The 24,009-nt window shown below is 40.4% G+C and overlaps 2 protein-coding genes across 3 annotated transcripts in view; one reads left to right on the top strand and one right to left on the bottom strand.

Annotated features, from left to right (window-relative positions):
- Positions 1-22,428, bottom strand: part of AAGAB (alpha and gamma adaptin binding protein) — a 53,191-nt gene extending 30,763 nt beyond the window's left edge. The window contains exons 1-5 of one of the 2 annotated variants that reach the window (XM_055319899.1): positions 22,273-22,428; positions 4,560-4,750; positions 4,327-4,423; positions 3,909-3,998; positions 865-948 (exon numbers count right to left, since the gene is read on the bottom strand). In XM_055319899.1, coding sequence (XP_055175874.1) covers positions 865-948; positions 3,909-3,998; positions 4,327-4,423; positions 4,560-4,750; positions 22,273-22,345 — 535 coding nt within the window. In that variant the 5' untranslated portion in view covers positions 22,346-22,428. The remainder of the gene's footprint in view (positions 1-864; positions 949-3,908; positions 3,999-4,326; positions 4,424-4,559; positions 4,751-22,272) is intronic. The other variant, XM_055319898.1, reaches the window with a different exon arrangement.
- A 35-nt stretch (positions 22,429-22,463) lies between these two features.
- Positions 22,464-24,009, top strand: part of IQCH (IQ motif containing H) — a 200,814-nt gene continuing 199,268 nt past the window's right edge. Inside the window, exon 1 of the mRNA XM_055319891.1 lies at positions 22,464-22,681. Within this exon, the coding sequence (XP_055175866.1) occupies positions 22,631-22,681 (51 nt within the window). The 5' untranslated portion in view covers positions 22,464-22,630. The remainder of the gene's footprint in view (positions 22,682-24,009) is intronic.

Below are 24,009 nucleotides of genomic sequence, written 5' to 3'. Positions count from 1 at the left end.
TGGCTTTCCCGCCTCAGGGCCACCTTCCAGCATGTCAGCCCAGGCCCCACCACCTCACTCTGCCTGGTTTCCCTGTCTTCAGGCTCTACCTTTACCAGCTTCAGCTGCCAAACTCACCTGCATGTTCCCATGACAATAATCTTTGAAAGATGCCTACTTCTTTGCATCACTCCCTGGGTAAAAAAGCTCTAATGACTCACCAATAACTACAGGGAAAAGTCCAGATTGTCCTGCCTAGCATTTAAGCCTCCCTCTTCTAAGCTAGCTCCAACTGCTAAGTGACCCTGGAACACACAACCATTATTGTTGATGCCATGCTTCCTCCCCTGCTTGTCACTCTCCACCTTCAACAACCCAAATCTTGACCATCCTGGGAACACTACTGCTGACCTCTATCTACTTTCACCTTGATGCCCTCTCTCTATCCTCATGCCCAACGGCAAAGACCACATCTCTGACCACTATGTGTTTACTACTTCTGCCAACCTGCACGCATCAAAGATTGCCTTGCATGGTTACCTAGCATGGTAAAAGCACACACATTGATTCCACAGCTGGACCGTGAGGTCCTTAGGCATAGGGTGCATATTTTACAACTTTGAGAGTATTTCTCAAAGTCAAAGACAATGCTAGGCTTATTATAAGCAAACTCTAAGTTCCTAAATTCTTATGGAATTAACAAACACATATTATAAATTCTTAGAAATATTACTTTTGGCTCTTCCTTTAGCTGGGGACTTAAAATTGAACCAATCTACAGCTTTTATATGATCTTAATGGTTTCCACATATATACAGATAATATAAAAGGTACAAGGAACAAGAGAAAAAAACTCCTTAGGACTTTTAGTGCCAAGTTACTTACCATTCTTCATCACTACATTGGACCACACGTTTGCATTCAAGGCTTGAATGATTCGCTTTACGCCTGTAGATTCTGGGAAGTCATCTAATCAAGAAGAGGAAATAGATATATTTATACATACATTTATACACATATAGGTATATCCCCCAAGACATCATTTTAAATAACTGTGGCTTAGTCATCTTGCTCAGTTGGTACTTCACATTGTAACCTAGGTAGTAAAGAAAAACATAAATACAAAGTTCAGAGTTCCTGATAAGAATATCCTAGAAACTAAAACAATGAAAAAAATGCACATTACAAAAGGTTTCTATGACAAAGTCATCTCTATCACCTCACTAATGGAATCCACTCATATCCTCCTGAAAATGTTAGTTCCTGTTAATTACACAATCCTGGCATAGCACTGGAAACACCAATTTTGGCTCTTTATGGAGAATGAGTTTCCTGAAGGCAGGAATGATCCTCTTGGTATGCCAAAAATGCTGTAAATATCCTACCTTCTCTTAGGAACCATAGAATAACTATTATTGTTTATAATAGGTATTCAGAGAACAATTTGTTGATCAGAGAAAGATAGTTTAAGAGAAGTAAAATTATTATAACCATTAAGTGTAGGAGACAGGCAAGGGTCATTAAAGATAAAAAACCACCAATTTAGTTTAGCTGGGTTAGTACTGGTACTACCCTGCTTCTGGAATTTAACTGATACTACTCAAAATAACAGGTGGTAATCCCAGTTAGCATATGAATAGGTGATGTTCTTAGCTTGCAGATAGGTGTAGGATGGAAAGGAGTGTTGTAAGACTGAATATGGTAGATAAATGGGAAAATTAGTTTTCATGTGGTTGGAGGAGAAAGTCTCCTAAGAGCTTACAGAGCACAATCCACCTAGAACCTGTGTCTAATGGCCTGGCTGGACACAGAACTAGAAGTCAGAAAATCTGAATTGGAACTCAGGTTCTATAACTTGTTAGCTATTTGATAAGGGCAAATCACGTATGCTATTCTCCAAGAAGAGTGGGGCTGATGCCACTCTGCACACATCTCTCCCAGAGGGAAGAGGCCCTGGAACTGATAAATTTGCAGATGTAACAAACCCTCTAGGCAGGAATCACCACCTAACACGGTGCCTGAAGGACAGCAGTAACAACCTAAGAGAAATATGACGAGGATGAAACTGAAAATACCAAGATGAGTTTAATCATCATCAATGTTTAAATGAAGAAACAGAAGGCATGTTTACTTGAACTATGAACGATTCAGTTTTTAAAAGGATAACTAACACTTCAGATGGCGGAGCCAGAAACCAAAAATATGGTCTGAAATAAGGAGCTAGAACCAGTAAGATGAAATCTAATCCAAACATGCAGAAAGTTTCATACCAGAGTCAGAATACATGCATACAAAGCATACAGTTTGCAGTTTGTGTTTAAAAATTCTAGGGAGGATTTCATAACTTCACCTCAAGATATGTCAAAAATCTATTTTAGGGCAGCCCGAGTGGCTCAGTGGTTTAGCGCCACCTTCAGCCCAGGGCGTGATCCTGGAGACCCAAGATTGAGTCCCACGTTGGGCTCCCTGCATTGAGCCTGATTCTCCCTCTGCCTGTATCTCTGCCTGTGTGTGTGTGTGTCTCTCATGAATACATAAATTATTTTTTTACAAAATCTATTTTAATATTAAGCTGAATTAACACAGGCACATTGTTCAGACAAGGAGCAAGGAGATGTGTGGTGGTGTAAGGGAGAAGAAATTACAAAAAAAAAAAAAAACATTTAAATAAATGACTCAAATGTGGACTTTCAAGGACAACAGGAAACAGGAAAAAGAGAAAATTCTAGTGTCAGAAATAAGCAATTTTGTACATGCCCACAAACATAAAACAAGGCATAAGTTTAGGGGATCTGGAAAGACGTGGGAAGAGAAACTGTACCTGTTAATTTTCAGTTATTATTAAAAATGACAGGGAGAAAAATCAGCCTTTTTATACTCTTCTCTGGCAGGGTTTTATTCCCAAAGATAACATTTTGGAAAAATTCTAAGCAAGCCAGAATATAAAAAGAGATTTCTTAATTTCGTTAAAAAAAAAAAAAAAGGTTTCACGAAATGATTACTTATATCCTATCTATGTACTTTCATTCACATTGGTTGTCTCTTAGAATGTCTTTTGCAACAACTGGCATCTTCTCAATGCCATGTCCCTACTGATAGTCTCATTACAAGCCCAGGACCTTTCTTATTTCTTCCTTATGGAGCAAGTGACATGTGAAAGTTCATGATGCCAACACAGTCTTTGAATTTCTAAACAGAAATAATCTCCCCCATCTCCTAAATATCACAGCACCAGTACATTTTAAAAATATTTATGACATTCCACTTGGCAATTCAATTGTTCATATCCATGTTTATCTCTTGCACTAGACTATAAGGTTTTGGTGGGCCAAAACCTGTCTTGTCTTAGTAGGTCCCACAGCAGCTAGCGCAGGTGTACTTGGAAGGAGAGAAGTTGAAAAGAAGAGCAGAGGAAGGGAAGAAACAGAAGGCCCAGAGTAAAGTGAAGAGCTACCCCAGGGGTGGGGGTGGGAGGTAGCGGTGGTATTCTGGGTCTGTTTTTGGTTTCACATAAAATAGGACATAAAGACAGGGCTGACATGCCCTCTAAAGTTCCTGGGACTTCAGCCTTAGGATAGGAAAAATTCAAAATAAGGAACATAAACTTTAACTATTTATGAGTATAAGTCAAATCTTTTTTTGGCTGCAAAGGATAAGAGATTGGCGAAATGACTAAGATTTAAGGTAGAAATCTCTATCTTTATCTATAAGAAATAAAAACAATATTTGAAAAGTCCTAACACATGTGTAAAGCCAAAAAAATTGGATTTGGTTAATAGTAAGACCACACCAATGGGTTTTGCACAAATCTTTTCAAACAGCTGAGGAAAAAATGTTTTTTGAATTTCACTTTGATTCTTCCCTGGATTAAAATATTCCCTCATTACTGAATCTAAACGTCATGTTTCTCCTGACACATAAATACTTACCATCCTCCTCAGGCAACTCTTCCGGGCTAAGTTCTACCAATTCAAAGCCATGTTTGATACACCATTCTTGAGCTTTTTGCCGGTTTACACCTAATGTGCAAAAGAGTCCTCATAAGTAAAAAATTTTAAAAATAGAATATTGCTGCAATACTCTCCACAAATCTCGATGTTACCCCTAATGTAAATTATTCTAAAGGCATCCAAAATAAATAGGAAAAAAATGATTTCTTAAACCCAAAGTGTCCATTTTCAAAAATAAAATGTAAATATTACAAGATTCCAAACAGAAGTAGCTGAAAATACTTCCATAAAGTAACATAATCACAGGAGATATACTCTTCTAAGAAAACAAAAGTATTCTATTTACCAAGGGACAGCAATTGTATGTACCAATCACAGTCCCGTTGGGGTGCCTTACCATTTTCACACACTCTGTCACAGACCAAGATCATGACTTCAGGTAACCATGCTTCTGCCAGTGGAAGCCATGAAGAAACACTATCAAGACCAGATTTCTAGAGGGAGGGAAAACAAACATACAAACACAACCAGAAGAAGAGATAATTAAGAGAACTCATGGGAAAAGCAGGGGGGGAAAAAGAAAGCACCAAATAACTTCTTACTCAAGGTCCTTGGCTAACCAAATCTTACTTGTGTACTGTCAAAGTAAATCACAAATGCTTGGACAGACTCCGCGATTTCTGCAGTGACGAGATATTTGTTTGGCACCACACATAGATTGATATCTGCTGAATAGTATTTATTATCAATGGTCCAGGGATAAAACCTCACGGCATCATCGGCAGTCACTTCCACAATAAGATCCTCTGCTCCAAGGATATCTAAACAAAGGACACAACGTTATCATGGAAAATGCAAAACTGATACACATACCAGATGGGGCACCTGGGTGGCTCGACTGGTTGGGTGTCCAGACTCTTAATTTTGGCTCAGGTCATGATCTCATGAGTCGTGGGGTTGAGTCCCACATCAGGCTCCTCACTCAGTGGGGAGTCTGCTTGAAGATTCTCTCCCTCTGCCCTTTCCCCCACTCACACTCTCTCTCAAATGAATGGGTAAATCTTAAAAAAAAAAAAAAAAAACCACATTAATATGGTACTTCGGCTACTTTTCTTTGTGTAAGGATTTCAAAAGGCCTCCCATTTATCAGGGCATTTTCTTCTCTATCATTTGATTAGAAAAGTAATAGTGACATAATTTAACTCATTGGCTTTTGTTCTTTAAGAACACAAAAATTACTGTGGCTAGATTACATAGGAGACAAAACAGTCATCTACCTAAACACCCAGAAAGAGCAAGCAGAAGAGATTAACAGCTTACATTTATTTTATTGCTTACGTATTCATGTGAGATGGAAGGTTACAAGAATCTTCAAGAATCTGTAACTATTCTGTCCTTATTGCAAGTTACAAAGAAGGTAGCAGTAAGGCTAAACCATTAATAAAATAAAAGCTACCCATCTTCCTTGGGCCAAATGCTTACACATTAATTCATAAAAGAATGGATACTGATAAATGACCCCTATTCCATTTACATTCAGCCTTATTCAAATTCTTTGAAGGCCAACTCCAATTTTTGTTTGCTAAAGACACTTTTGGCATAATTTAAATACATAATAGCCAAGCACATTTAATTATTTACAATATAACTAAATCTTTCAGAAACCCATGTGCAGCATGGCTATAACTAACAAAATTCTTACAGTAAAGGCCAAGTCAGTGATGAACAAATAGAGACGAGGTCATGGAATCACTGAAACAGACTGCTTCCATAATGCCATAAAATATTCAGAAGTGGAAAAACATTAGAAATTGTTCTAACCTAAACTCCCATCTCTCACATTCATACCCACAACCTCTGTTTTATACAGATGTGGAGAGTAAGCTTAGAGAAGTAAAATAACATGCCACTAAAATTGGGTTATTATAAAAATATATGGCAAAATGGCCACAAATTCCTTTTTGATGCTAACAAAGATGAACATATAAAATAGCCCTCGAACTCACAATTAACAAGATGCAGAAAACTAGAAGCTAACCTTTCAATTCCAGAGCTAAGATTATATACTTGGAACACTGCCATAGTTTCTGTTCAACAAAAAGATATGAGGAAATTATTTAGTCTAAAAGACTGCTCGAAATAATGTATAATAACATATAAAGTGTGTATGTGCACATATGCACGCTTTTTCATTGGTAAACTTCCATCATGTGGTTACTAGGAAGAACTAGTCTGAAAACAAAACCCCCTTTTTTAATTAAAATAGAAAAAGTAAATTTAAAATAAATTTAAGACGACATTTGACATATGGCACATTGTGAAACTAACTTTCCAAAATTTTCACCACAACCAGAACTGTTACTTTTAAATTACCATGAAGTCTGTGCCAATATTTGAAAATCTGAATTTATCTTGTCTCTTTAAGAAATCAAGCGGCTCTTGCTGCTTAATTTCTACCTAAAGTTATCTTTTATTAATTATCAATCAATTCCACAGCAACCAGCTGCAATGTCCTTCGTGTAGCATCATGACAAGTTCAGATAGGAAATAGCAGGAAGAACAGATAAAGCATGACAAAGATTCTTTTTTCATGTAAATGTCTCACAGGGAAAAAAAAAAAAACCTAGATCAAAGTCTATGTTGCATTCAAAGCTAATCTTCCAAACTTCAAGCAGGTGGCACAGCAATATGCCGATAAAAGCACATATGGAAGAAGGCAAACTAAACCAAGGGGAGTAGCAAAAAATGTATAAACTGATTTTTTTAAGGGTAGGAGGAGCCACCATATGGAATCAGTTTTCTTCATTCATAGGTAATTTTTTAAAATAACGAATTAACTTTTTTAAGTGGAGAAGCACAAAGGGTAAAATACTGAGTCCACATGTTGTTAAGGGGCAAAGTACAAGGAGCATGGGACGAGGACTCCTACCATCACCACAACCAGTGCCTTATTATTTCCCAAACTCCAAGTGTTGTTAAGAAAATTGGAAGAAAATTTCAGTTACACTTTTTTGGAATCAGTTAGTTTCAACTAACATGAAAAAATAAAATCAATTAAGGTGCCATCTACTTACTCAACTGCAATTTAGGATATTTGGATCCATTAAGGATGGTTCAATTTATTAATCAATGTGTAGAACACAAGGCAGCAAACCAATGTGTGCTACTCAGAGCTCTTAAAATTTCAATTTTACACTCTCTCTCTGATTTTCAAATGATGAAGATATTTACTAAACACACAGAAAGAAGCAATTCCTCTTGTCTCTAAAACCTAGATGAGAACAGAACCACTAAGCTGGGAAAACAAATTTCACCTTTCAGTGTTTCCGTAGCTGGCTGTGTGTGGTTTGTTCCTTACTCCTTGTGCTGACTAGAATTACTTGATAGCTCAATTTACTTATCAGATTCTTTATTTTTAACATTTTATGTCTAATCAGATACTTTCGGCGAGGCTGCATATGGACTTTATTATCACATCTGTGCCATCTCCCAACTAGAAAAGAGTGAACAGTCTCATTCTTCTTGTCATCGATATCATAATGTAGAGTTTAATTTAAAAAATGTAAATGTCTACACTGAATATAGCTTTTCTCGCTCATCTCTATTTGGTTTCAAACGTCTAACACGTTTATTCTTTTCCAGATTAAAACAAAAATTGCTCAAACGCTTATGCACATGAAGAAGAGTTTCTGGAGATCAGCCAAACCATTTACTCATTTCACAGATGGGAAAACTGAGGGCCAAAAAGAGAGAGAGAGAGAGAGAGAGAAGCCACTTGCCTAAAGGAGAAGACCCTAAAACAAAATTCAGGCCACCAGCATTTTTTTCGTACTACCCTGTGATGCAGTGCATGTGGTATTTAGCATCTGAGCTAGATCACACTCAAGTGTTAATGCTCACAGCTCACAAGCCAAAACCAACCTATGGGCCTACAGTATCACCTGTTCTTTTATGAAAACCAAAAATAAGAGCCAGAACAAGGGCACCAGGATATATGAGCCTGAAGCAAAATTAACTCAATCAAACTCTATGTATGGCTTTTGGCCATTTATATGTCAAAAGTGAGTCACAGTGATCAAATGTTTTTTTTTTTTTTTTTTTTTTTTGCAAGGCTTCCTAGAAAAACCGGCAATAGTCTCCCTTCTTTGCCTTCACTAAGCTGACTTTTGATGTAGTCAAAAAGATGCACAAGTAAAATCAAGAGTACCTCCTCCCTTCTCCTGGTGGATGTTGGCCTGTCTCATTCACAACTGTTGGCAGCCACCTGGTGGAGCTGCAATACATCATTTTTAAAGAGACAAATACTAGATAATTAACTGCCAGTCTGTTACCACAAACTTGGTCTCACAGCTTAAAATAGTTAATCTGTAGTGTTGTCAGATGAGAAGTTAAATGTCAACCCAGTTCCAGTAGCAAGTATAAACCTTTCCCCCGGTTTTAAGTGCAAGTATAAATCTCTTTCCCTGTTTGAGAAACTGTTATACATAGCCATCAATTCTCCAGCAACTCCTATTTACTTCTCACTACTTTCATGAACTTATTTCCACTACAGTCCCACATGGCAAGTTAGTGACAAGCAAGATTCAAGAGCGTTGAACAAAGCTGTATGCCAAGGAAGCATGTCAGCTCAGCCACTCCTTCATCCTCACACCCGCTTTGTGCTTCTTCTATCAGAATGTTGCTTCCCTCAGAGTGTAAATTTGGAAGGAGGCATCTAGCTTTCTTTAGTTCAGAATCAATAAGAGATGACAGGGATGCCCGGGTGGCTCAGTGGTTGAGCATCTGCCTTTGGCTCAGGGCTTGATCCCGGGGTCCTGGGACCAAGTCCTGTGCCCGGGTCCCCACAGGGAATCTCCTTCTCCCTCTGCCTAGGTCTCTGCCTCTCTCAGTGTGTCTCTCATGAACAAATAAATAAAATCTTTAAGAAAAATAAGGAGTGATATTCTCTTTAGCATGAATGAGAAAGCAAACTGAAGTTCCGAGGTGAATTCCCATGACACTGAAAATATCCATCTTCAATCTCTCTCTCTCTCTCACAAACACACCACTCTTACCCCCTTACCTATCCACTCCAACCAAAAAAGACAAAACAAATCCATTCTATTGTTTGTGTGTTTTAAATGGGTTCCAGTCGCCCAATGCAGGGCTTGAACTCATAACCCTGAAGTCAAGACCTGAGCATATGGGACACCTGGGTGGCTCAGTGGTTGAGTGTCTGCCTGCCTTCAGCTTAGAGCGTGATCCCAGGGTCCCGGGATCGAGTCCTGAATCAGGCTCCCTGTGAGGAGCCTGCTTCTCCCTCTGCCTATGTCTCTGGCCTCTCTTGTGTGTCTGTCACGAATAAATAAATAGAATCTTTAAAAAAAAAAAAAAAGACCTGAGCATAGATCAAGAGTCGATTGCTTAACCAACTAAGCCACCCCGGCACCCCAAAACAAGTCCATTCTAAACTAAGTGCATGGATACTGCTTTGGATTATTCCTGTCTTCTTCAGTAGTAGAATTAAGGACTCTCTTGATACCAGAATTAATGTTCCCTTAACTAATCATGACATTCTTTGTAATGAGACATTGTCCAGTGGTTAAATCATATTTTCTATGTCCAGAGGGAAACAACAGCTGCCACTCAAAACCAAGGTGTTTCTTCCAGAAATCAGTACTCTTCTGGTTTTATTCTTTCTCACTGAACTGAAGCTGCCTATAGGGAGGTATCATAACCTCCCACCCCAAATACAAGTGTCTTTCATGGTATCCACTCTTCTGGGGACCCAAGGTCCCTCTCCCTCCACTCTGTAGCTGGCAGTACTAACCACAACAGAAAAAGCCATAATATACAGACAGCACAGACCTGGGGTGAGACAGACCTTCATCTGAATGCTGGCCCTCCGTAAGAATGACAAATTAACCTCTGTGTGTCTCATTTCCTCATGGTACAAGGGGACACACCTCTCAAATGGCTTCTTGCAGATTAACTGAAATCATGCGTGAGAAGGCGCAGGCAGGCACTGGACACAGGGTGGCCCTCGGTAATGCTATTCCCTCCTCCCCAGGTCAAGGGTTTGCACATGGACAAGAGGCTGAGTCAGAGATGCACTGAGGAGAGCTGGTAAGGGCAAGTGCAATTAGGAAATCACCACCTCCCTAAACCTTTCGGGCCTCTCCCTTCCCAAAATAAGCCTTCTCAAATGTTGCTTTTCCATTGTTAAGGCACAGACCGAAACAGAAGAGAAAGCAATTAGGAAAATTATAGGAGGCAGCAGAGTCTGACGTCAGTTGAAGGGGAAAGTAGCCATTATGAGAGAAAAGAATGGAGTAAAATGTGATTTAGGAAAAAACATGAAAGAGTTTTCATGAGCCAGCGACGAAAGGCAAAGAGAGACCTTTAAAAATCACAACCGCTCCGCACTGTTGCAACTCCTTACAATTTCACGGCCACGATTTCGTGAGAATGTCCTATGAGGTGGGTGCTGCTGTCAAATACTCTGTTATGAACTAACCGGACACAGTTATGAATGAACAGATTATTCCCCAAGTAGCGGGGGCAGAATTTACAGCTGCAACGTAAAGGGCCTTCCCAGCCCGTGTGATACTGGAAGGTTCAGCTGCAACCTTAGGGGTCGGGACGTTGCACAGACAAATGGGCGCAGATTCCATGTGTGATTCTCGGAGTATCATCCCGTGGCCTCCTGGAGCAAGCAAGAGCGAGCAGACGCAGCATCAGCTTCAGTCTACGCACAGCTGCCTGGGGCAGTATTAGGCGGCCTAGGGCAGACGCCTGGGTTAGGGCTGCACACCAGACCTCCACGAGAATGCAGGTCTTGTTTGCTTACACCACTTGATTACCTCTTCCGCACGCGCTCCTCCTCTCTGGTCACACTCGGAAATTCACTTCTCCACACACTTGGGGGCTTTTTATGTCATGGTGGAAAAGTTCTAAAGTTGGAGCAGGGGGAATCTAACTCGGTCCTCCTCCTTTAACTGAGGTTCACTTTCTCCCAGTAACCATCTGGAATTGGTCACCACGGCTTCGTCTTAAAATAACTGGAGGGAGGGGATGGGAGAAAACATGGTCTGGCTTGCCCTCAGAAGACCTCACAACGCAGGGAGACAAACATGCCCGAAAGAACAGGAAGACACTGGCCGAAAGGGGAGAGAGAATATGGAGAAGTGAGGGCCAAGGAGGAACCAGCCTCTATGTTTTACGGGCTGCGTGCAAAGTTGGCTTTACCAATCCCACAGCACATGGACACAGCACTGCTTTATCAGCTGCACAGCTCATGGACAATTCCTTCCCATATGGGGGGGGGGGGACTTCTCTGAATTTAATTACTGATACTTATTGGTTCAAAATCAGTTCTAGATATACATCTAAAGCTGATTTTTTATGAGGGGGGTGATTTTGCCCCTCCAGGGGACACATCAACATCTGGAGACATCGCTGGGTAGTCACAAGTTGGGAGATGCTACTGGCAGCTAGTGGGCAGGGGCCAAGAGTGTTGCTAAACATCCTACAATGCACAGGATAGCATCTACACACAAAAAAGGCAACAGTGCTAAGGCTCAGAAACCCTGATCTTGTGGACCTGTGGGACTGACCTGGCTGTATTTATGATACAAAATACAAGCTCTGGAATACAAAGTTGGTTTTATTCTTTCTCATAAAACATAGGTGTCACAACCTCCTAAAATCTCTCTCTGATAAAATCTATCTCTAGCATCTTAGTTATTTTAACCATAAAAATTACTTGGCAATTAACCTTAGATGTTTTGAAAATAATTTATGAATGGTGTTTTTTTGGACAAAAGAATACATAAGGCTACATGGGACAATGATGAAATGAAACTACTTCTCATATTCAAATGTTAATTTTTCATAAATCAGCACTGAATAGTAAAACCTCACAAAAAACGTCAATGCTCAGGATGACAACAGTACCTGCAGCAGATGCTAACTTATTCTGAAAGAAGGTAAACATGTCTGACGTGAATTTTCCAAAAACAGTAAGTTTAATGAAAAACACTTATTCTGTAGCCCATGTATTCAAATGTTGAAAATAAGCCTGACCCATTGGAGAACGTCATAAAGCTAACACACCCAATGTCCCAGGACCTAAAAGTTCCTTCAAGAGGGGTAAAATGATTGGGCAACACATGGTCAAAGGATCATGGAAAAAGAATACAATGACAAATTAGACTTCACCAAAATTTAAAACTTTTGCATTTCAAAAGATACCATCAAGCTAACCAAAAGACAAGCCACAGAACAGGGGGAAATATATGTGTATTATACATGTGACCTGTAACCAGAATACATAAAGTACTTTTAAAACTCGTTAATAAGATGACGAAAAACCCAACTTAAAAATGTGCAAAAGATCTGAATGGACATGTTCAGAAGATACATGACTAGACTATACACACATGAAAAGATTCTCAACATCATTGTCATTAGGGAAGTGCAAATCAAAACCATAGTGAGATACTACTTCACACCCACTAGATTCTAGGCTGTAATCAAAAATATAGATAATAGTAAATGTTGTCGAAGATGAGGAGAAACTGGAACCCCTATACATTGCTGATGGGAACATAAAATGGTGCAGCCACCGTGGAAAACAGTTTCTTAAAATAGCACAGCAGTTTCTTTGAATCTCCATAACTGCATTACTCGTAATAGCCAAAAAATGGAAACAACCCAAACTCTATCAACTGATGAATGGATAAAATGTGGTATACCCATACAAAAGAATATGAAATACATGCTATAATATGGATGAATCTCAAAAACGTTAAGCTAAGTAAAAGAAGGCGGACACAAGTGACTACATATTGTAAGATTCCTTTTAAATAAAATGTCCACAAAAGGCAAATCTGTAAAGACAAAGTACATTAGTGGTTGCCTAGAGCTGGGGGTGGGAATGTGGCGTGACTGCAAATAGGCACAAGGTCTCTCCTTCTAGGATGATAGAAATGTTCTGCACCAAATATAAGTGGATTTTATCATATCTGCATTACATCCCAATAAAGCTGCTAAAAAAAAAAAAATCACGGAGGCTGGAAGATAATGTCCTTATTTTACTGAGTAAGGAGGTGACTGAGGCACAGGATGTTTTAGCGACTCCGAGCAATGATGGCAAAGGTACAAATGCTTTGAGTATTTGTGGGAGGAAAGTTAACTTGCTTAAAATCAAAATCACCAGGAAAAGAATAGAACTCAGTGCTTGATTCACAAAAAGTCTTCCCCTCACATAATCCCCCCTGAATTCAGGCAGAATGATAATTTTATGTCAGCTGTTGATTACCAAATGATCATGCATTTTCTGCTCTGAGCATTAGGTTTTGGACTTTGATCCAAGAACGATAATACTTTCCCCATCTCTGAGCAGAGCCGACCTTTGGGTCAGTGTGGAAAATTAAACCTAAGTGGGTGATTTGTTACTAAATCTATAATATCATACGGGCTCACTGAGTCTCACATTAGTCCTCTCTGTCTTCACCTATGTCAATCTTGCTTTTTGGATGAGTAATTATTAGAGATGTGTTTGTGATATCTGTGTGCACTGGCTAGGACAAATACAACGTCAAGTCCAGATTATCATTCTCACCAGACATATTCAAAACAATTTTGTAACTTAGCCTTTTAAAAAATGGCGCTTGATCAGATTTCATGATTTATAAAGCAGCACTATTTGTTGAGGAATTACACAGGATGAGTTGTTTAAACCAAATGGCCACTACATATTTTCTAGATATTTTTACTTTTGCTGCAAAACAAGCAGTTGAACGTCCCAGAAGTAAAGATCTGAGTCTAGATATACTTAGACTCGTCCAGAATGATACAATGCTCTTTGTAGCATAAATGGTTCTGTGCAACATAGGTTAGTGCATAATATTTTTCCGCTGGTGTTTCTCCTTGTACTCTCCACCCTCTTTATTGGAATGCCAGGAAGGCAAAGACGTTATAATAATTTCCCACATCAACAATAACCGCACACAAAAAGTTCAATTCTCTAGTCCACAAGGAAACAAACTGGACATAGATAAAAGTGTCTTAATTGAATTACTGAACCTAACTAACATAGTTCATCTACTAAGGCTCTAACTACCATGAAAGAAAAAGTGTACACTTAAGTGGAGCCAGAAAAGTTCTCATCTTATAGTAAAATCCTTTACTATAATTTCTCTTATCCCTATCTCCACCTTGGATACACGCCATCTTGGCTGCCAAGAAGATCATCATGTTTCATGTATATGAAAGAACTACAATTGCTTCTTGGCTCCTTAGTGTTTATGGGCTGAACTACCTTGGAAGGTCACAACTTCTTGGAGCTTGAATTTCTCTCTCTCATACACATACTCACACACACACACAGAAGCATGCTCATACTAGAAGATAACATGGGTACATTTTGTAGGTACCTTTGGGTCTGGAGAGAATATGAACTTGTGTTTAATCTTTTTCCTCCTGAGGTTGATGACTTAACTAACACCCCTCTTTTAATAAAGATAAAAATCTATTACTGTTAATTAAAAATTTAAAGATATATTAAGTATTATTTAAAAAAAAGTATTATAGCTAAAAACAATGCTCTATCACCATTACTAGTAGAAATCGCTGCTTTTGTCTGACCTAATCAGTCTGTGATGACAACCTCAGACTGTTCATGGAAGATCTTGTTAGCCCTATCTTTCTTTCTTTGAAGAAAATAAAGCCTTGGAAATATACAATCAAATCAAAGGCAGAGTTGTCCTACCACAACAAAATAAACAACTTTGCTTAAGCAGAAACTATAACTTATTCCCAGAGTAAAAGACTCCAGTCAAAATACTAAAGCAACTACAGAAAACGCAAATTTTAAAAACCCAAGCTCCTATCCCCTTCTGTTGCTGGGCAATGTTGGTCGGCTAGACTGTCCAATAAGCCCCTACCTTTGAAATAAGAATGCTCTCCCTAGTAAATTACTTTAAGATCCTTTTTAAGTATAGGGGTCTGATAGGCCAAAAAAACAAACTCCCAGTCTTGAAGATGAATGAATGTCTCCCAAAGAAAATATGTCATAAATGATGGCTGGCTTTGCCTATGTAACTCCCTAAAGCCTAGTTTACCCATCATATAAATGAGCTATCTGGTTCTGCAGTTTTAGAAACCTAAGGATGGGATCATTGTTTACATGGCTAAGTCCATCTAAGTTCCAAACACAAAAAGTTAAATTCCGTACTCCAAAAGTGGAGTGGCTACTGCAACTTTAAAATGCAACATGGGGCTGCCCAGGTGGCTCAGCAGTTTAGTGCCGCCTTCAGCCCGGGGCATAATCCTAGAGATCCAGGATCGAGTCCCACATCAGACTCCCTTCATGGAGCCTCCTTCTCCCTCTGCCTGTGTCTCTGCCTCTCTCTCTCTCTCCCTCTGTGTCTCTCATGAATAAATAAATAAAATCTTTTAAAAAATAAAATAAAATAAAATGCAACATGGATGGATCTAGAAGGTATTATGCTAAGAGAAATAAGTCAGAGAAAGACAAATACTGTATGACTTCACTTCTGTGTGGAATCGAAAAAACAAAACAAAAGCATCAACAGACTCATAAATACAAGAACAAAATGGTGGTTGCCAGACGGGAGGGGTTTGGGGAGATGGGTGAAATAGGTGAAGGAGATTAAGAAGCACGAACTCTCAGCTATAAAATAAATAAGTCACAGGGATAGAAAGTACAGCATAGGGAATAGAGGCGGTAATATTGCAATAATTTTTTATGGTGACAGATGGTAACTACACTATGGTGGTGAGCATTTCATAATGTGTATAATTGTCAGATCTCTGTCGTATACCTGAAACCTTAATATATGTCAACTATATTTCAATGAAAAAGAAATTCTCAGTCCTGGGAAAATCAAGATAGTTGATTGTCCTAAAGGGAGGCCCAAATCTTCTTAGCTGGGCATAAGTCTTCCCATCTAAAATGAGGAGAAGAATGTATTTTGTTTAAAGGCCACCATTTCACCTCCCCCTAGTCCAGAGAGGTTTTTCTAGGACCAGGGCCCTACTGAACTCCAAATCCCTGGGAGATAAGCAAAAGAAAACAATGGCTGTGCTAATTTTCAGTTGCCAGTGGAGCTGTGGAAACCAGGTGACCAGGACTGGGGGCCTTAGTTAAATACTGGAAATATGCAGAAAATGTAGAAAATCCTATGTGGTATTACTAAATTCAAATTAGTGAGAAGTTTTAGCACTGTTCCGAGCATTATTCTCCTAAGAAAGCAAATGACCACGGGCTAAATCCTATTATCCCTCAGCCTTCAAAGAAAATTCCCCTCCCTGCATAGTTTGGCTGCTACCTCTCTAGTCCCTTTCCAGTTTTGAGCTCCTCTATCTTGCTATTAATTGCGAACAGGACTGCTTAAGAGGTAGTTCCTACAGCCAGACTGCCTGGGTTCAAAACCTGGCTCAGCTATTTGGCCTTGAGCAAATTGCTTAATTTCTCTGTGCTGCAATTTCTTTGCAAAATCAGAATAATGATGGTAACAACAGCATTAAAATGTTCTAAAAGTTAAGCAGATTAGTATACATTAATTCACATGCTCAGAATACAGTTGTCAAACATTTTAAATAATGGGCCAGACAGCAAATATTTTAGGCTGTGAGCCACATGGTCTCTGGGGCAACTATTCAACTCTGGAAAGTAACCATAGACAAAATAAGCAAATGGTCACAGCTGTATATCAATAATACTTTATACAAAAACAGGATCAGAAAAAAAAAAAAAAAAACAGGATCAGGAACCAAAGACTAGAACCAGCCCAGATGTGCTTCAACAAGTAAACAGTTAAACTGTGACACATCTTTACCATGGAATACTGCTTGGCAGTCAAAAACCATGAATTGACACACACAATATAGATCAATCTCTAGAGAATTATGCTGAACAGAAAAAAAAAATTCCCAAAAGTAATCTATGTTTCCAATCATATAACATTTTTGAAAAGACAACATTTTAGAAATGAAGGACTGATTAGTGGTTGCCTGGGGTGATGAAGACTGGGGGCATAACCCAAAAGAGCAATGCAAGGGATCCCTGTGGTGGTGAAACTATTCAGTATCTTGACTGTGATGGTAGATACACAAACCACACGTGATAAAGTTGTGTAGAATACATATGCACACACACATGCGTTTAAAAGTCAAACTGGGGAAATCTGAGTAAGATTGGTGGATTACATTAATATCAATAAACTGTGATATTATACTAGAAAAAAATGGGGCAGTTTTCCATAAAAAATGCACTCACAAAAATTAAGAATGCCAGAGCTAGGAAGCACCATATAATCTAACATAATAAGTAACATGGTAACATAGAATTTTTCACCTAGAAGGGATGGAAGAGATTATCTCAAACAACTTTCTATTTTTATGTTAATCCGACATAGGAGTGGCTAATATATTATTAATATGCCTCTATTTTGAATTTACTCAATTGACAAAATAAAACGGCCGGGCAGGGGTGCCTGGGTGGCTCAGTCCATTAAGCGACTGCCTTCAGCTCAGGTCATGATCCCAGGGTTCTGGGTGGAGCCCTGCTTCTGGCTCCCTGCTCAGCGGGGAGTCTGCTTCTCCCTCAGCCTCATGCACTCCCACTCCTGCTCCCATTGCCCTTCTCCCTCTCAATAAAATCTTTAAAAAATAAAAAAAAAAAAAACTATTGGGTATATGTAATGCTCTTTTTAAATACAGGTCCTCTGGACAAAGATATTTTTTTTCTTCCAAGACTTCAATCCTCCTAAATGGAAATGCAAACGTATTTTAAAACCCTCTTTTAGGGATCAATCTTCTCTATCACTTCTTACACCAACACCACCATCTTAAATTTAAATAATTCTGATTGCTAAGGAATTCCAATACATTTCATTCATATATTCCATATATACAAATTCTGAATGTGAACATATACTCCAACATTCAGCACTTGAGCACTTTGGGCAAGTCACCTGGTATTTCCAAGCCACAATTTCCTCATTTACAAAATGGAGATAACCTGACTTCATGACTTCACAGGGAAACAAGAACCAAATTAAAAAATGTGAGAACACTTTTCAGAAGAGTACTGATATACATAAAAATGACTGCTATGATTGTAAGATCTCCAAATTCCCACATTTCACTAAAAGAAAGAATTTTGCTCCAAAAGTTCAGATGTAGAACCTGAATAGCTTACAGTTGCTGAGTTGGTATTACACACTTCGACACCAAACAAGTATCCAGGGGCTTTTCTATCGAGAGAGCTCCTTCTTAGAGTAGGAAAAGAGTAGTGAGGGATCCCTGGGTGGCGCAGCGGTTTGGCGCCTGCCTTTGGCCCAGGGCGCGATCTGGAGACTCCGGATCGAATCCCACATCAGGCTCCCGGTGCATGGAGCCTGCTTCTCCCTCTGCCTGTGTCTCTGCCTCTCTCTCTCTCTCTCTCTCTCTCTCTCTCTCTCTCTCTCTCTGTGTGACTATCATAAAATAAATAAAAATTAAAAAAAAATTTAATAAAAAAAAAAAAAAAAAAAAAAAGAAAAGAGTAGTGAGATTCCTCAAAAAATGAAAAACAGAATTACCATAAGGTCCAGTAATTCCACTACTGGATATGAAAAGAAATAAAATGAAAACACTAATTTAAAAAGATACACGCACCCCTATGTTTACTGCAGCATTATCTACTACAGCCAAACTATGGAAGCAGCCCAAGTGTCCAGTGATAGATGAATGGATCAAGAAGATGTTGTGAATATATGTACAATGGAATATTCATCCATAAAAAATGAAATATTGCCATTTATGACAATATGGATGGATCTAAAGGGTATAATGTTAAGTGAAATAAGCCAAAGAAAGACAAATACCATTTCATTCAATTGAAGAAACAAAAAAATAAAGAAAAAAAGACAAATCATAAAATAGACTCTTAATTATAGAGAACAAACAGATGGTTACCAGAGGGGAAGTATGTAAGGGACACATAGGTGAAGGGAATTAAGAGTACACTTGTTTTTTTAAGGTTTTATTTATTTATTTAGAGAGAGTATTCACGCACGAGCAGGGGAGGGAATAGAGGGAGAAAAGAATCCTCAAGTAGACTCCACATTGAGCTTGAGGCAGGGCTCAATCTCATGACCCAGAGATCATGGACCTGAGCCGAAATCAAGAGTCAGATACTTAACAGACTGAGCCACCCAGGTGCCCCAAGAGTACACTTATCTTCATGAGCACTGAGGAATGTACAGAACTGTTGAATCACTAAACTGTACACCTGAATCTAATATAAATACTCTGTTAACTATACTGGAGTTAAAAAATAAAATTTCTTCTACGAAAGGAGAGTAAAATGTTAAAACTGAGGTATTTATATTTTAATATTTTCACCAGTGGAGCACACACTTTAACTATATCCCTCCTCTTAAGAGCAAGAATAGTACCTTAGCTGCCATTTTAGCTATAATAACTGGCACAGAGACCAGCTTTTCCATAATGAAAGTAAAATCTTCCTGTGAATATATATGAGGTGAAAAGAGGTCTGGCCCTGGAGTACAGACACTTGCTCCCACACACATATATAACCTTGCTGAAGACCCTTCAGAATCCTGAGCCTTCATTTCCCTTTAAAAGTCTACAACGTAAGTCTGTAATGTCCTTTTATCAGATGTCAGACACCTACCCAGAATTCCAAAATAAGGCCTCTGAGTGACAAAATGAAAAAAGGTTTTTCACAAAATCTGTGTATGCACTTTATCCATAACCGAGGCCTACGGATTTTTATTTCATGTGTATTTATAACAAACCGGGTTATTTGATTATGAAATATTTCCTATTGGGTAAAAGCAGTAAAATAGATCAGATGTTGAAAGAAAGAGAACCTGGAGAAACCCTAAAGTTCCTCTTCCTGATGGATGAAATGAAACCAAACCTTCCCAAAAAAGATCAGATTCAATCTAAAATCACACTGTGGCCTGATACCACTGAACACTTGACAAACATCACTCCTTATGGTCATCCTCATCTCTTAGATCAAAATTAGACTCAATTTATGATTAATTTAATGCAATCTTTAATTATAAAACAGAATGAATGCTCAGCAAATAGCATGGTCTAGTGCTACCCATCATTTCCCTATCAATAACCTGGGAAAAAATGATAAAGCTCTCTTTTATACTTCGCTTCTTCTTACAAGTAATGTCCTCACTAACTGCTCTTATTTTCTCCCTACATAGCATTAATGGAATCACAAAGGAAAGGCCATCTAATTTTAATCAACACAAAAGTTGGCTTTTGATGTACCTAAGAGGGATTTTATATATAGAAACAAAGTGGATTATTTTACACAATTAATTTTACCTCCAAGGATGCTAATATACTTTAAAGAAGTAAGTGTTATTATTTGCCAACTATTGGTCATCAGCTCCTTCAAGGAAGTGACCACGTCTGCCAATTCTGATCCTTAGAGCACTCAGAGAGAGTACCATAGCCATCAGAATACTTAACAAATATTTCCGAGATTGGCTTTAAAAGGACTTTTATATATCAATAATGGAAACCCAAATGCATGTAATTATTTTATAAAGTTAAATACACCAAGTATTTTAAGAATTCTGAGCAAATCTTATGTTCGCTAGAGGCAATACATGATGGAAAGTAATTTATATTACGTCATAAATTATGTAATGTTAAATGAAAATATATCAGGACAAAAATTATATACAGGGGAGCCTGGGTGGCTCAGTGGGTTAAGCACTGGACTCTGGATTTCAGCTCAGGTCATGATCACAGGGTTGTGAGATCAAGCCCCTCCACCCCAGGGCTCTACGCTGAGCATGGAGCTTGCTTAGAATTCTCTCTCTCCCGCTGCCCCTCCCACATGTACTCTCTCTCTCTCTCGTTCAAAAAAATTATATACAAAATATATGTAAAATGTAAATACAAATTATACAAATGCTTTTTATATTTTTAAAATGTTAATCATATTTTACATATATCTATATATTTTAAAATATCTTAAAATTTTGTGGTGGCCCAGGTGGCTCAGTGGTTTGGCCCTGCCTTCGGCCCAGGGCTTGATCCTGGAGACCTGGGATGGAGTCCCATGTCCGGCTCCCTGTATGGAGCCTACTTCTCCCTCTGCCTGTGTATCTGCCTCTCTCTCTCTCTCTCTCTCTCTCTCTCTCGCTGTGTCTCTCACGAATAAGTAAATAAAAAATCTTTTAAAAAATCTTTTTTTAATCTTACAAAATATAAAAACATACACTATGTATAAAACATAAAAATCATATATAAAATTATAAATTATATATTAAATTATATATAAAATATCAAGACATATATGAAATGCAACCACAATTCTTTTCAACATAAACACTGTAGAAAAGAACTGACAACTAAGTTACAGAATATTTGTGTTGGAAGGACATCCTGCCTAATTCTGACATTTGACAGGTATAGAAAAAATATATATATTTATGTTTGTGTGATTCTTTACAGTTTAAAAAGTGCTTCCAAAATGTCACCGGGGGCGCCAGGTTGCTCAGCGGTTGAGCGCCTGCCTTTGGCTCAGGGCGTGACCCCGGGGTCCCGGGTTCGAGTCCCCCGGGCCGGGCTCCCTGCATGGAGCCTGCTTCTCCCTCTGCCTGTGTCTCTGCCTCTCTCTGTGTCTCTCATGAATAAATAAATAAAATCTTACCGAAAGAAAGAAAGCCATGCATTTAAAACCAGGTGTCTTGGGGTTACAAGCAACCAACTGCAGAGAATCCTAGTTCCTACTTCCCGGTGCCAGGCCGTCCCGCCTACGGCTTCTCCTAAGAGTTATTTAGTGTGACAGCCCCCCCCCCCGCGAGGGTGGAGGGTGCAGGCCCAGGAGCACCCCAAAGCCAAAGCTGCCCCAAGAGCCTGCTAGGCAGGACTCCTACTAGGACTCGGGAGGGAGGCAGTGAACACGTGGGGCGGATGGGGACATCAGCTAACCCCTACACATCAAGGGGGAGGCAGGAGGAAGCCCCTCTGCAGCATCAAGCACCCCAACTTCTGCACCGCACGGCCGCGCACAGCGCCTTCCGGCTCCCCGCGAGCGGGCGGGCGGGCGGGCGGGGCCGCAGTCGGCAGAGAAGGCTGGAAGGACTGGAAGGACTGGAAGGACCGCCGCAGCGCGCCGGGCGGGCAGGCAAGGAGCAGGGCAGCGGGGTCCCGGCTGCACCCGACGAGCCCCCGGCCCCCGCCCCTCCGCGGCGGCCACGGAAGCCGAGAGGGACGCCGCGGTTCTGAGGCCACCGCCCGCCGAGACTCGGGCGCCCTGGACGTCGGCCCCGGGAGCCCCGCTACTCACGCTGGACCAGCCGGTCTCCGGAGAAGCTGGAGGAGCAGCTGGCAACGAGCGCACAGGGTACGCCCGCAGCCATCGCTGCGCTCGCGAGCCACTTCCGCCCCGGAGCCCCTTCCGCCTCGGGCTGCACCACCGCGGCCGGCGCGCGGGGGAGACGCGCCTGGGGGGGGCGCGTGCGCGGGAGGCGGCGGCGGCCCTGACTCCTCCCACACCCCCTCTTCCGCTGCCGGCGTGGGACGGGCCGCGCTGCGCGTGGGGTTGCCATGGGGACGAACGCGCGCCGCCGCCGCTGCCGCCAGGCCGCGCCGGGCTCGGGCGCCTGGAAACCGCTCCTCCTCCCGGAGGCCGCCCTCCGGTTACCATGGCGCAGGACGCTGACAGCTGCGACCCCATCGGAACCATCCTAATCCAGGTGGGCGACGGGCCCTGCCCCGCCCGGCCCAGCTCAGACCCCTCCGAGCGAGGCCCCGCAGAGCCCATCCTCCCGCGCCACCCCCCCCCCTGCAGCGTGCAGAGGGCACTGCCCCTCCAGAAATCCCAAAGATGCCCCCCCAAGACCTCTGGCCACCAGCCTAGCCCTCCCCTGGAGGCTGCGCTCCAGAAGCTCCGCCGCTCTGCCTCTGCTAAAATTCACCCAGAACTTCTACTTCCCAAAATCCATCTTACACCCAAGGCACCATTTTAAAATGTTATCTTCCGAAAAATTAGGACCCGTGATATGGGGGAAATGCAAGTCGACACTTAAGGGGAGATAATAAGAAATCTGGGGAGGAGTTGAAATATGTCAACCACGTAAGCACCTTAATTTTTTGGATCTGGAAGTACCAGGCCAAGAAGTCGGTCTTGGGGATGTAATAATGTGCAGCCTGGTATAGTTGGTTATGCGCTACTACTACACTTGAAAGCTGCTAAGAGAATACATCCTCAAAGTTCTCATCATAAGAAAAGAAAATGGTAACTATGTATGGTTGGGGATGTTAATTAAACTTACCGCGGTCATTTTGCAGTGTATACAAATCGAATAATTATGTTGTGTACCTGAAATACAATGTTGTATGTTGATTATATCTCACATAAATTAATGAATTAAATAAAAGTCCCTTGCTTGGGAGCACACACAGGAAAATACATTAACGATCACTTGAATTGCCTGTCCAGTTGCAGTTTTGAATATAGACGTGTGACCCAAAAAACTCAGGGAAATGACTTTTTCTAAACCGGGGGGGGGATATAAAAAAAGAAGTCTTAACTTCTCCAGTATAACTCAGTTTGTGACAGTTATACTCAGATGCTTCCCACACAAATGTTGTTCTTTCACATTTACATATGGTATCTTTAAAACATTTCTGCATACATCATCACTTTTAACGTCTATTTAGCTCCAGTTGTCTAAGGCTTGAAATAATTTGCCTAAATTCACTCTATTCCAACGCTCACTCAGATCTGCACAGTGGATTTTCCTGCCAGAATATTGGTCTCTTACCTCCCATCTAGGAGAGAATTCTTTTATATGCACCTTTTCTAAAATACAAACCCCTAAATTCACCAGTTTCATAGAGTTCCCCATTATGTGTAATACCCAAATCTTACCTCATCTTTTATTATCCTCTGTCACTAGCACCCTAGATGAATTTAGCAAACTTCAAATTCTGAGGGACCAGTCCCCACAAAACTGCCCTCATTTCTACCCAGCCTAGTCCAGGAGTCCCAGAACCAAACTCACTTCAAGCTAGCTATCTA

The sequence above is a fragment of the Nyctereutes procyonoides genome, unplaced genomic scaffold, assembly GCF_905146905.1.
Source record: "Nyctereutes procyonoides isolate TBG_1078 unplaced genomic scaffold, NYPRO_anot_genome, whole genome shotgun sequence".
Classification (NCBI taxonomy): domain Eukaryota; kingdom Metazoa; phylum Chordata; class Mammalia; order Carnivora; family Canidae; genus Nyctereutes; species Nyctereutes procyonoides.
The sequence above is the reverse complement of the archived record's forward strand: the minus strand, read 5'-3'. Positions and strand labels throughout refer to the sequence as shown.